This window comes from Triticum urartu, chromosome 5A (assembly GCF_056163025.1).
Source record: "Triticum urartu cultivar PI428250 chromosome 5A, HENAU_Tu73, whole genome shotgun sequence".
In the NCBI taxonomy this organism is placed as follows: domain Eukaryota; kingdom Viridiplantae; phylum Streptophyta; class Magnoliopsida; order Poales; family Poaceae; genus Triticum; species Triticum urartu.
This window is the reverse complement of record NC_141877.1, coordinates 388,745,056-388,756,132: the sequence shown is the minus strand read 5'-3', so window position 1 is coordinate 388,756,132 and position 11,077 is coordinate 388,745,056. Positions and strand designations below refer to the sequence as shown.

Genomic DNA, 11,077 nt, shown 5'->3' with positions numbered 1-11,077 from the left:
CACCTCCCGAAGTGATCACAGCCTAGTAGTATAGCATGGCAGACGGACAAGAGTGTAGGGCCACTGATGGAACACTAGCATCCTATACTAAGCAGTAGGATAGCAGGTAATGGTAACAACAGTAGTAGCAAGGACAGGCTATGCATCAGGATAGGAATAACGGAAAGTAGTAACATGCTACACTACTCTAATGCAAGCAGTATAGATAAAGAGTAGGCGATATCTGGTGATCAAAGGGGGGGCTTTCCTGGTTGCTCTGGCAAGAGAGAGTGGTCGTCAACACCGTAGTCGTACTGGGTAGCAGCAACGTCGGTCTCGGTGTCTAGCGAGAGAAGAGGGGGAAGAAACAATAAATATAATGCAAACAAATGCATGACGATGCATGACATGACAAAGCGTGATGCTAGGTGTGCCCTAACGCGGTACAAGGTGGTACCTGTGAAGGGGGGAAACATCCGGGAAATTATCCCCGGTGTTTCGCGTTTTCGGACAGATGAACCGGAGGGGGAAAGTTGCATGTTCGCTATGCTAGGGATGCGTGGCGGACGAATGGGCCACGTATCCGGGTTCGTCTCGTCGTTCTGAGCAACTTTCATGTACAAAGTTTTTTCATCTAAGCTACAGTTTATTTTATATTAATTTTAGAAGATAAAAATCATTTTTAGCATTTATTTAATTATTTTAATCCAACATTATCCAGAACAGTGCACGCTGACGTCAGCATGACGTCAGCATGACGCCAGCAATCAACAGAGGCGTTGACTGGTCAACTGACGTGTGGGTCCTGTTCGTCATTGACTGTTTAGTCTAATTAATGTTTAACTAATCTAATTACTATTTAATTAAACTAATTAGTTAATTAGGTTAATCTAATTATGATTAATTAATTAATTCCTTAATTAATTAATTAATTTAATTATTATTATTTATTTAATTATTTTTATTAATATATATTTTTAAACGTTTCTGGGGCTGGGGCCCCCATGCCAGTGGCCTAGAGGGGCCATAGCGGGCGTGGGTTCACAGGCGTCGGGCGCCGGGTGCGGGCGCACCCGAGCGGGCGCTCGCCCGCAGGGCGGGACGAGGCCGCCGGGGCACCAACGACGGGGCACGCCGGCGCGGCCAGCCGGGGCCACGGCGGGCAGAGGCGAGGGGTGGCGCTGGTGCGGCCAGTGGCGCGGTGGCGCGGCCGTGGGAGGAGGAGAGGGCAGAGACTAGGCGTGGCGAGGCACGGGGCCATGGGGCGCCGGCCGGAGCAGCAGGGGGGCAGGCGGTGACGGAAGGCGGCGCATAGGGGCGAGGCCACCGGCGACGGGGCGCTGCAGTGGTGGTGGCCGCACCACCGCAGCATAGCAGCAGCTGCTGCACCTCGTGGCGGGGCACGGCCAAGAACGGCAAGGGGCGACGGTGTGGCCGACGCGGTGGTGCGCGTGCGCACGGTCGGCCTCGAGCAGAGGCAGGGAAGGAGGAGGACGAAGCCGTGGCCTCACCGGGATTCGTAGGGACGGGACAGCGGGGGTTGAGGAGGAGGAGGGTGACGAGCGGCATAGGGGATGCAGGCCGGCGGGGAGGAGGATGCAGTCCGGTGGGGGGGGGGGGCTCCGGGCGCCGGCATCGGCATCGGACGGTGTGGTGGCCTCGGATGCGGTCGAGGACGAGCGGCGATGGGGTCGGGGTGCTGCGTCGCCGACCTAGATCCAGGGGAGGAGAAGGGTGCGAGGAGGGGCTCGTCGGGGACGAGGACGGCGGCCGGCAAGGCGGCTCCAGGCGAGGGCCACGAGGCCATCCCCGATCCGATCTGGATCGGGGGAAGAGGGAGACGTGGGGAGTGGGGGGGGGGAAGTGGGGAGTGGGTTAGGTCACGGGGGGGGGGGGGGGGGGAGAGGGGGGTTAGGTAGTGGGGTGGCTCGGTCCGAGTGGGCCGGCCAGTTGGGCCGAGGCCCAGGTGGGCCAAGGGGGACTAGTATTCTTTTTTTCTTGTTTTGTTTTGTTTTCTCTTTTGTATTTTCTTTTTCTTTTATTTCTTTTCCTTTCTGTTTTAATTTAATTTAAAATATTTATGCATTTTATAAAACTGTATCTTCTACACCATAATTATCTATGTAATATTTAGTACAAACCGAACATTTTTATTTTAATGTTTGAAAACTTTTATTGTTTTCCTGTAATTAAATTTTGAACTTGTTTCGGTTTTGAATTATCTAGGGTTTATCAACAGTAACCGAGGTGACGTGGCATCATTAGCGGGGGATCACTGTAGCTTAATTATCCGGACGTCACAGAGACACCCCCAAGACCGACCAAAGTGACCAGCTTTGGGCCAAAGGGCGCACCCGACTGAAGAGACCGCAACATACTCCCGCCTCGAACAAAGCAGGAGCCCCGTAGCCCACACACGACCGGGGAACGGGGGAGGAGGGGGAGCGAACGCATCCAGGCCGACACACCCTTGTGCTAGTGACGGGTGATCCGAGCTCGTCGGCGCCTCCCATCCCTCCAGCCTGCCTCCCCACTGGACACCTCCTGTGTCGCCCCACCTCGGCGACGAATGCAACTCCATGCGAGGCCACCAACACACGCCCACCCACTGGCAAGGAAAGATCCCAAGGACCGCCGCCAAATTGCGAAGAAGCTCACCGAGGAGCCCATCTGCGCTGCTTGCCGTCGTCCAGCCGTCGAAGCCTCTGGATCCCGGCCAACCCGCCCACCGGCCAGCCACTGCGTCGCACCACCACCTGCTGTGGCCATGGTAGGGACAAAGACCTATAGCCACGTCGACAGGCCCTAGATCTAGCCTCGACGTCGCCGGCCCTCGCGACCAAGGCGCGTTCGCTACCACTGCGCCGCCCAACGCACCACCGCTGTGCCGCCGCCGCTGACCAGCCCCAGCGCGTCGTCGTGCTGCCATGACGGCGCGTAGCGCGACACCCAGGCCCTAGTGAGCTGCCCCGCATCTCGCCACCCGCGCGAGGGAAGGAAGAGCACCCCGCCGCCGCCATTGCCAGTCGGGCTTCGCCTAGTCGCGCCCTTACCGGCGGCGAGGGAGGGGAGGAGTGGAAGAGGGGTAGCCCACCGGTGGTTAGGGTTAGCCTCCTGTGCGCCCGCGGGGGTGTCGCAGGAGGAGGGAGGGGGTGTGATTAGATTGTAAGAGGTTGGTTAACAATTTTAATAAAATGACTTACATTTAATAAAAGATATTCGTGAGTTTTTCAAATCTTGATGAGTTTTAAGTAAAATATTCATTTATTTTCGAAAATGAAACCCGAGAAATAAAAGCAAAAATGTTCATGAATCTTAAAAATGTTTGCGGATTCTAAAAATGCACATGATACTCTTTATAATTGATCATGTACTTTCATATATCCAATCATGTTCAACACACATACATTTTGCAGAAGAGAGCTACAAGCTTTTTGTTAGGCATCAAGCCAGCAACCACGATCACGACGGAATCTCGCCTTTCTCTAAAACCTCTTGGAAGCTTTGACGGTGCTGCTCTTTCAACATTTTTTTGTTTTTCTCTCCAGGCTGAAGCTTAAGGCTGTATACATGTATGCCGCTGGATTTTACGTATATTCTATCTTTGATCTTCTGTTCTGGGAAACAAGACGCCAAGGACTTCGGAATCATGATGTCTCACCATGTGGCAATTGTTGTTCTGATTGTTGTGTCCTATATTTGCAGGTATGCAGCCCTTATATACCATAACAATACACAGCATAGTCAAACTTGAAGTTGTTGCTACTTCCAAACAGATTATCTCGTCCTGGCTCGGTCATTTTACCCCTCCATGATGCAAGTGATATATTCCTAGAGATCGGAAAGATGGCCAAGTACAGTAGCTGTGAGTGGCTAGCTGTTGTAGCATTTTTACTTTTTGTGGTTTCGTGGATCCTTCTTCGGCTAATAGCGCAATTCATGAACCTTTGGAATGAGTTGCAGCCGATCCAACTCACTCAGGCTCAAGATGATTCACTAACTTGGAGATGGACAAACGATGGTCAGTTTTCCTCCAGCTCGGCGTACACTGCCACTCTTACTGCCAACATTAGGCCACCTTATGCGAAGCTGGCCTGGAGCTCGGATGCCCCTCCCAAATGTCAGTTCTTCGTCTGGCTGGCTGCTCAAGATCAATGTCTAACGGCGGATAACCTTGCTAAGCGAGGGTGGCCCCATAATCCACTGTGTCTGCTATGTCTACAAGAGCCTGAAACTGCTGCCCACCTGCTTACTTCTTGCTCTTTTGCGAAGGAAGTTTGGCAGCTGACACTCTGCAAGCTGAACATGACCCCGGCTATGGCGGCAGTTCATGACGATTCCCTAGTTAGCTGGTGGCAGCGAACAAATGCTTCCATGGGAAAGGAAAGAGCAAAATCTTGGAGATCAATTTTGGCCCTGGTTTGGTGGAACCTCTGGAAAGAAAGAGATGATAGAACATTCAGAAATATTTCTTGTCACCCCACACAACTGTTTCTGAAGATTCAGGTCGAAGCAAAGGACTGGGTTGACGCTGGGCATAAGCGTGCAATGGCTCTTGTAGAGCGCCCCCTAGAACCAGACTGATGTACTTCTGATGTATCTCTAACCCCAATCCTCCTTCTCTAATCTTGTTTTTGTAATTGTTTATTTCTTCTATACAAAAGCAGTGGCCCTGCCTTTTCGTCAAAAAAAAATAGTGTTTCCTTTCTGGATCCTAAGAAGCACAAGGTAAACATTCTTGGTTGTTCAGGCATGTGGTGCTACTTTACCTGATTAGAAAGCAGCATTACTCTAGTAAATTTTTTAGAGCATTTGTTGATCAATTCAATGGTCTTGCGTCTTTTTCAGTTATGAAAGAGCTATGATCCTGGACAAGGAGAAAAAAATATGTACAGAACCTCATACTACTATCTTTTCAACACTCTTATTTTCACTTCTAGTCTTTCACATATATTGGTGTGTACCGATTTACCGGATTCTCATCAGTCAAATTCAGTCCAGAGGTCATGTTGGTGAGGATGTTCGATCCGGTCAGTGATTCTTTTCTTGCTCATTTCCTTGGTGTTAGATTTATTTTCTTTCTCAGCAGCATATTCTTATGTATTTATTATAAGCTACCCCTGCTATTAAACAGATTCTGAAGGCGAAAACGACCATGAAGATTAAGCTGTAGGTTGTTGGATGCTTAACTGAAGAACTGTACAGTTCGCAGTTGGGAATGAGAATGGTGCAAGCGGGTTGTATATAAAGAATGAGAATGTCAAGGAGGAACTAGTTAGCATATCCATTAGGAGGAAATTCAGGCACAAAATGAAAACTGAAAAGGCTTGAATCTCGGTGCCACTGGAACAAGCCTCCTTGATGTATCTTTTTCTGTAAACCGAATGCATGAGGTGATGCTACCATTCAATGTCTTCAGGCATCAATCTTACATCGTGATATTAATCTCCATATGTATGTGAAGATCTCTTTTCAGAAATACCGAGCCTCCAAGCTATAAATTTTTTTTAGTGGTCCTTATATGTCATTATTATATATGCTTGCAGTTCATGTTAAATATTCAGTATGATCGATATTGGAAATGGACATCTCTGTTAAACATGTGTATAAAGAAGATATCACTAATTTAGCTGATACTCAGTGTAATCGATCATGTACTTTCATATATCCAATCATGTTCAGCACACATACAATTTACAGAAGAGATCGAGCTACAAGTTTTCTGTGAGGCATCAAGCCATGAGCAGTTACATCACTTGTTATAGCACCTTGCTAGCAACGACGATCACGACCGAATCTCGCCTTCCTCTAGGTCTTCTTCGAAGCTTTGACGATGATGATAATGCTGCTGCTGCTTCCAGTCGTCGTTGTCAAGCTTGCGGAAGAGTCCAATCTGCCGCAACAAGTTGTAGTTGTTGGGCCTCGCCGTGTTGTACTCATCAATGCCGAGCCTCTTCAGATCCTCTGGGTGTAGGGTATCGTCGGGCATTGCCGTCCTCTCCGTCTCCAGCAGCTCCTGACGGGCCTTCTCCCTCGCCCGGGACGTGGCCTCCTTTCGCTGCCTTTCCAGAGCACGGGCGAGCTGCTCGCATGTTGGAGGAGCTGGGCTGTCGACGATCTCGTCTGAATCAGAATCTGAGTCACTGCCGCCGGAGTCGCTGCTGCCGGAATCAGTATCTGAATCGCTGTCGCTGGAAGAATCAGTATCCGAACTGCTGCTGCTGGAGCTTGGGCTGCCACAGCCACTGGCTGCTTCATCTTCGACGAGCAGAAGAGGTGCCGACACGATCGGTAAGGGGGAGACGCCACCACAGATGTCAACATCTTCCTCCTCCTCCTCTTCGGCCATGGCCTTAGGGTCGTCTTGGTGCCGTTCTTGGGCCAGAGGTGCCGGCATGATCGCTAAGGGGGAGACGCCGCCACAGATGTCAACTTCTTCGTCGTCCTCCTCCTCCTCTTGGGCCATCACCTTAGGGCCGTCTTGGTGTCGTTCTTGCAGCGACGGATTCGCCGTTCTCCTCTCTCGAGCGAACTTGTCAACCTGCTCCTGTAACTCGACGGCGGCGGCGTCATCCAACGCGTGGACGTCGATCTCGATTTCGCCGGGGCGGGTGGCGCAGCTGTGCTTCTTCAAGAGCTCGACGACGTGATCGGGGATCTCCGCAACGAACAGCTCCAGGTCTTCCGCGAGCATCTCCCTCTCAGAGCCCGTCATCATCTTCTTCCTGGGCGCCTTCTTGCTCTTGATCAGAGGAACGGGAGGGGACGCCTTCCTCTTCTTGGCCAGCGGCTCCTCGGCCAAGAACCCTGGACGACTCTCCTTGACGCGGGCAGCCGACGGGGATGATGCGGGAGCTAGCACGGCGGCCGCCTTGTGGAGGAGGCGACGGACGGCGACGAGCTCGGATTGGAAGCGCTGCCGAAGGATCTCCATCTCCCTCGCGCGCTTCTGGCCGGACATGATGCCGGTCTTGGCGTCAAAAGGCTCGCCTGTGACGAAGCCGTGCTTCCTGGTGAGCTCCCCGCCGTAGGGGTAGGCAATCTCCATGGGAAGGGAACAGGGGACGCCGGTCGCTTCGCTGGGTAAGGGCTGGTGATTGGTGATTGGTGAAGATTGGAAGCTGGAGAAGAGAAGATTGGTCAGAGCGAGGCGAGGGCAAAGGCAGCAGGTTGGCTGCCTTTTATTGATGAGCTCAGGCTGATTCCAAACCGTGGACGTGGATGCGTATGTGATGTGATCCGTCAGGAAACCGGATTTGCATGCGTGCATTTGAAGCTTAAGTGCCAAGTTTAATGAGTTTGAGGCCATCTCGGAATCCCTCGCCAGCAACACTTTTAATTACGCCTTTCTTTTCCGGCTCCTAATCCAACTCGAAGTCATTTTTACGATAGCTGCTCTCCTACGTGACTGCCATGAAAAGAATCTGCGACACAAAACAAAAACCAATTGTTAAGACTTAATTAGATTAAATCTCCACTTATCCCGACCGTCATATAAATAGACGTGACTTTTGTAAGCATCGTGTCCCTCCGGATGCGTCTCTTCGGAGACTATAAATATGTAACTTGTCATCATCAATAGACAGTTTTCAATACTATCGATTGTCTCTCGTTTTCTTTCAACATGTTATCAGCACGCTCTTAGCCCAGAGCGATTTGGCCGAGAGGGAAGCGACGACGGAGCGCCCGGAGGTCCTCGACCTCGGCTCGTCGATGCAACCGGCGAGCCCCCCTCACACGCGCGGCGCCCGCACGCCCGCGCTACCGAGCCATGCGTCCTACCCGCTGGCTCCCGGCAGCCAACAACCATGGCCACGCACGGCGGGGCGTGTTGCCCGGCACAGGTGGTCGACCAGCGGCAACGCCCTCTGACAAGCCCGTGCGTGGAGCGATTCCCTTGCCCGCCCATGGAGGCAGCAGCCTCGATGTGGCCTACCTCTAGAGCACACGACTCTCACCCTGCGCGCGTAGGCGCTCGGGCCAGCACGCCCTCCTCGGCATCGCCTGGCGCAGCCCTGACCGGCCTCCAAAGGCGGCGCACGACAGCGGCGGCGCCAGCGACGTTGGCTGCCTGACGCGGCCCCTCTGCGACGGCACCGATGTATGGTGAGCCGCAGGCCTGGGAGGCTTGGCGCCCATGCGACTGTCCACGCCGCGCTGGGGTGCTTCGCGCCAGTGTGACAGCCGGCTGTGGCGAAGGTTGGTGGTGGTGGTGCCGACCGCCGCCGCTTGAATCGGATTGGGGAAGATTAGTCGATGGGAACGAGAGATCAGAGATGTCCCGTTCCACTTGTTCGGATGGGCTGTTGAAAAGCCACCAAGCGAGGCCTAGTTGGGCACTAGCCCATGCTTGTACGAGCAGCAGAAAAAGAAATAAAGAATCAAAAACGAAAAAGAAAAAGGTGGCTTAGCCACGGTTGTAGGCTGACCTGTTTTGGCCTATCGCCATTTTCCTCTTCGTTTTTTTTCTGATTTTTTTTCCTATATGTATAACAATCACAGTGTTTTGCGGTTGAGAATATTATTATCATTTTGTCGCAAAACAATTTTATTGCAATTGAGATCCGTTTTCTCTCGCGAATTACTAATTCACCTTGTTGAATTATCTTGCAATTTGATACAAGATCTCATTTAATTTGAGATCTATACAATTTAAGTTTTTCACTTGAGGATCAAGTTTGCAACATCATTATTATTCATTACATTAGTAAAGAGTACCTTGTATTCCAGAATAAACTATGATGTAACATATTTCCATGTTATTCTACATGTTGAGATTCATTATATCTATTATTTGCAATTGAGATTTTTTTTATCTCTTGCAAAGATAAATTCAGTACCTCTGCAGTACTGTTTCTCCATTGAGTACGAGGTATTCCGGAATATTTTCTATGATGTATATGTTTCCATGTTAACCACATGTCGAAATTAATACGTCTATTTGCAATTGAGATTTTCAATTTCTTGCAAATACAGATGCAAAATTCAAGGTGATTTTTTCAAATTGATGCTTGAGATCAGAAGGTAGTCATATGGATCTATTGCCTATGCAGATTATCGATGACTACTGATAAAGCCTCTATTCTGTCGTTTCGACATTATGGTTGCTTTACAAAGTGCTCTCACACATTTTACTAAGTCATGACATAAGGCATTACGAGTGAGTATCTACTGATTTCATCAGATTATACTCTCTAGTGCTGCGAGATCTACTCCATTTTGGAGATTATCTTCAAGGTGTCATATTTAGCAATTTGAGATTCACACTAATGGTTTCAAGATAACTTCTTGAAATACCCATTGATTTTGCTAAGTTCATTACAATATCAACCATGATGATCTTTAATTTACTGGTTATAAATTAATTATCTCTGGTTTACCCATAGAGGTAACATATGGCTATAGAGTTTGAGGCATTCGCCCTCAATGGCCACCACTGCCCTATCTGGGCCATGGACATCATGATCGCTCTTGTGTCTCGTGAGATAATGTGTGCAATCCTGGATTTACCTCTATTTCGGATCACACCACTAACAGAAAAATGGTGTCTTATATATCATAAGGCATTAGATTCAGATCTCAGCATCTGGTTATTCTGTATCAGCAATTCCTAGGATACAATGAACCTCAAGGGCAAAGGTTTGAATCTTACTTCAACCTTCAATCCGACGTCACCAGCTGTGACGGGACCCTATGGGCACGGAGAATGTGATGGTTGAATATGTCTCAACCGACATGTTTGGAGACTATGAATAGTCTTTCAATCTCCTGAGTGGTCAATATAATTAATGTCCATTTACGATGTTGTAACAACAACATAAGTATTGTCGTCATCATATACTGTGTATCACAATATATTGTATCAGCACTTTGGTACAAATACATTTGTATGTATTATATATATCTGACAGTGATTTTCTTGAGAATCTTCATATCTATATATAGATTTCTACGAGGGTCGATCTGATGAAAGATGGTATGTGCCTTGTGGACATATGCACCACGAATTCTATATGCAGGGAAGTGAAATGTTTCCACTCTCGCTGAGATAAAAAGGAGATATGTTAAAACCGCTAGACGCGATGAGGTATTTGTTGGCTCAAATCGAGTCATATTTACTAACCCTGTGGGTACTCGAGTAACATGGGGATGCTTTATTGCTTCCCAGGTTTAACTCGTACCCTACTAAACTATGGAGGTATCCGTCAAAATAGTTTCCATAGCGAAACTTATGATGACAACAAAGAGAAATAACTTCTCCTTACCATATGCAACGGATATGGCAAGCATATTCTTTGTGTATCATCTGGATTGTACTACTCATACGAAACAACCCGTAGCACATGTTGCATACGAGATAGTTTTCCAGAGTGTCTTGTACACGACAAACTTGGCATACTCGCCTTGTTCATCGAGACATTGGGTTGAAATCGAAACTATCAGCAATTCCAATGGTTTATGATTATTATGATGCTAAATTCTAACAATATTTGGATTTTGTGTGCACTACAAGTGACACAGGGAAGCTAATTTTAAGGCTCACACACCTTAAAGTCTACGCTGAACCACTCGGACTCCTTGAATGCATCAAGTCGAGGTAAGTGGCTCTTCCCAGCCATTGAGTAGACTATCCAGATATTCCATGGTTTTAAAAGACATATCTACATGATGGTCTTAAGTGTGTTCTTTATTCACACGAAACCATTGGCTCATTATCCTGACATCGATTTCAAGCAAATCGAATGGATAACATTGCAGAATTCTCCTTGAGGGCCTTCTCTATGGCTTTTGGATTGAAGTTTAGCAATTTATCCTAATGTCTAGACTCAAAATGGTTTGGTAGAATCCTATCCAAAGAGTTAAGCTAATTGCATTATCTTTACTTTGAAATTGCAACTTGCCAACTTTACGTTGGAGTCATGCAGTTTTACACGCTCATGACAGAACTGCACAATATTATTCCCCTCTATCTTTGATATGTGGATATCTACCAAGTATTTCCTATTTGCGGTAATTTGGTTGCATACCGATACACCACCCGCATACATCATTGGCCCCTCAACATATAGTTGGGATCTATGTGAGAAATAACTGTATT

General features: G+C 48.6%; 1 protein-coding gene and 1 pseudogene across 1 annotated transcript; one reads left to right on the top strand and one right to left on the bottom strand.

Moving 5' to 3' along the window:
* Positions 1–3,549: 3,549 nt before the first annotated feature.
* On the top strand, positions 3,550–5,145 carry LOC125556034 (ASC1-like protein 1; annotated as a pseudogene).
* Positions 5,146–5,632: 487 nt separating this feature from the next.
* LOC147971519 (uncharacterized) lies at positions 5,633–7,249 on the bottom strand. The gene has a single exon (XM_087522793.1). It carries the CDS (start codon positions 7,247–7,249, stop codon positions 5,765–5,767), a length of 1,485 nt encoding a protein of 494 aa, XP_087378919.1. The 3' UTR covers positions 5,633–5,764.
* Between the last annotated feature and the right edge of the window lie 3,828 nt (positions 7,250–11,077).

What these genes read in the sequence shown, in the direction of transcription:
- LOC147971519 (XM_087522793.1), bottom strand. Translation starts at nt 7,249, where the DNA reads ATGCACGCATGCAAATCCGGTTTCCTGACGGATCACATCACATACGCA.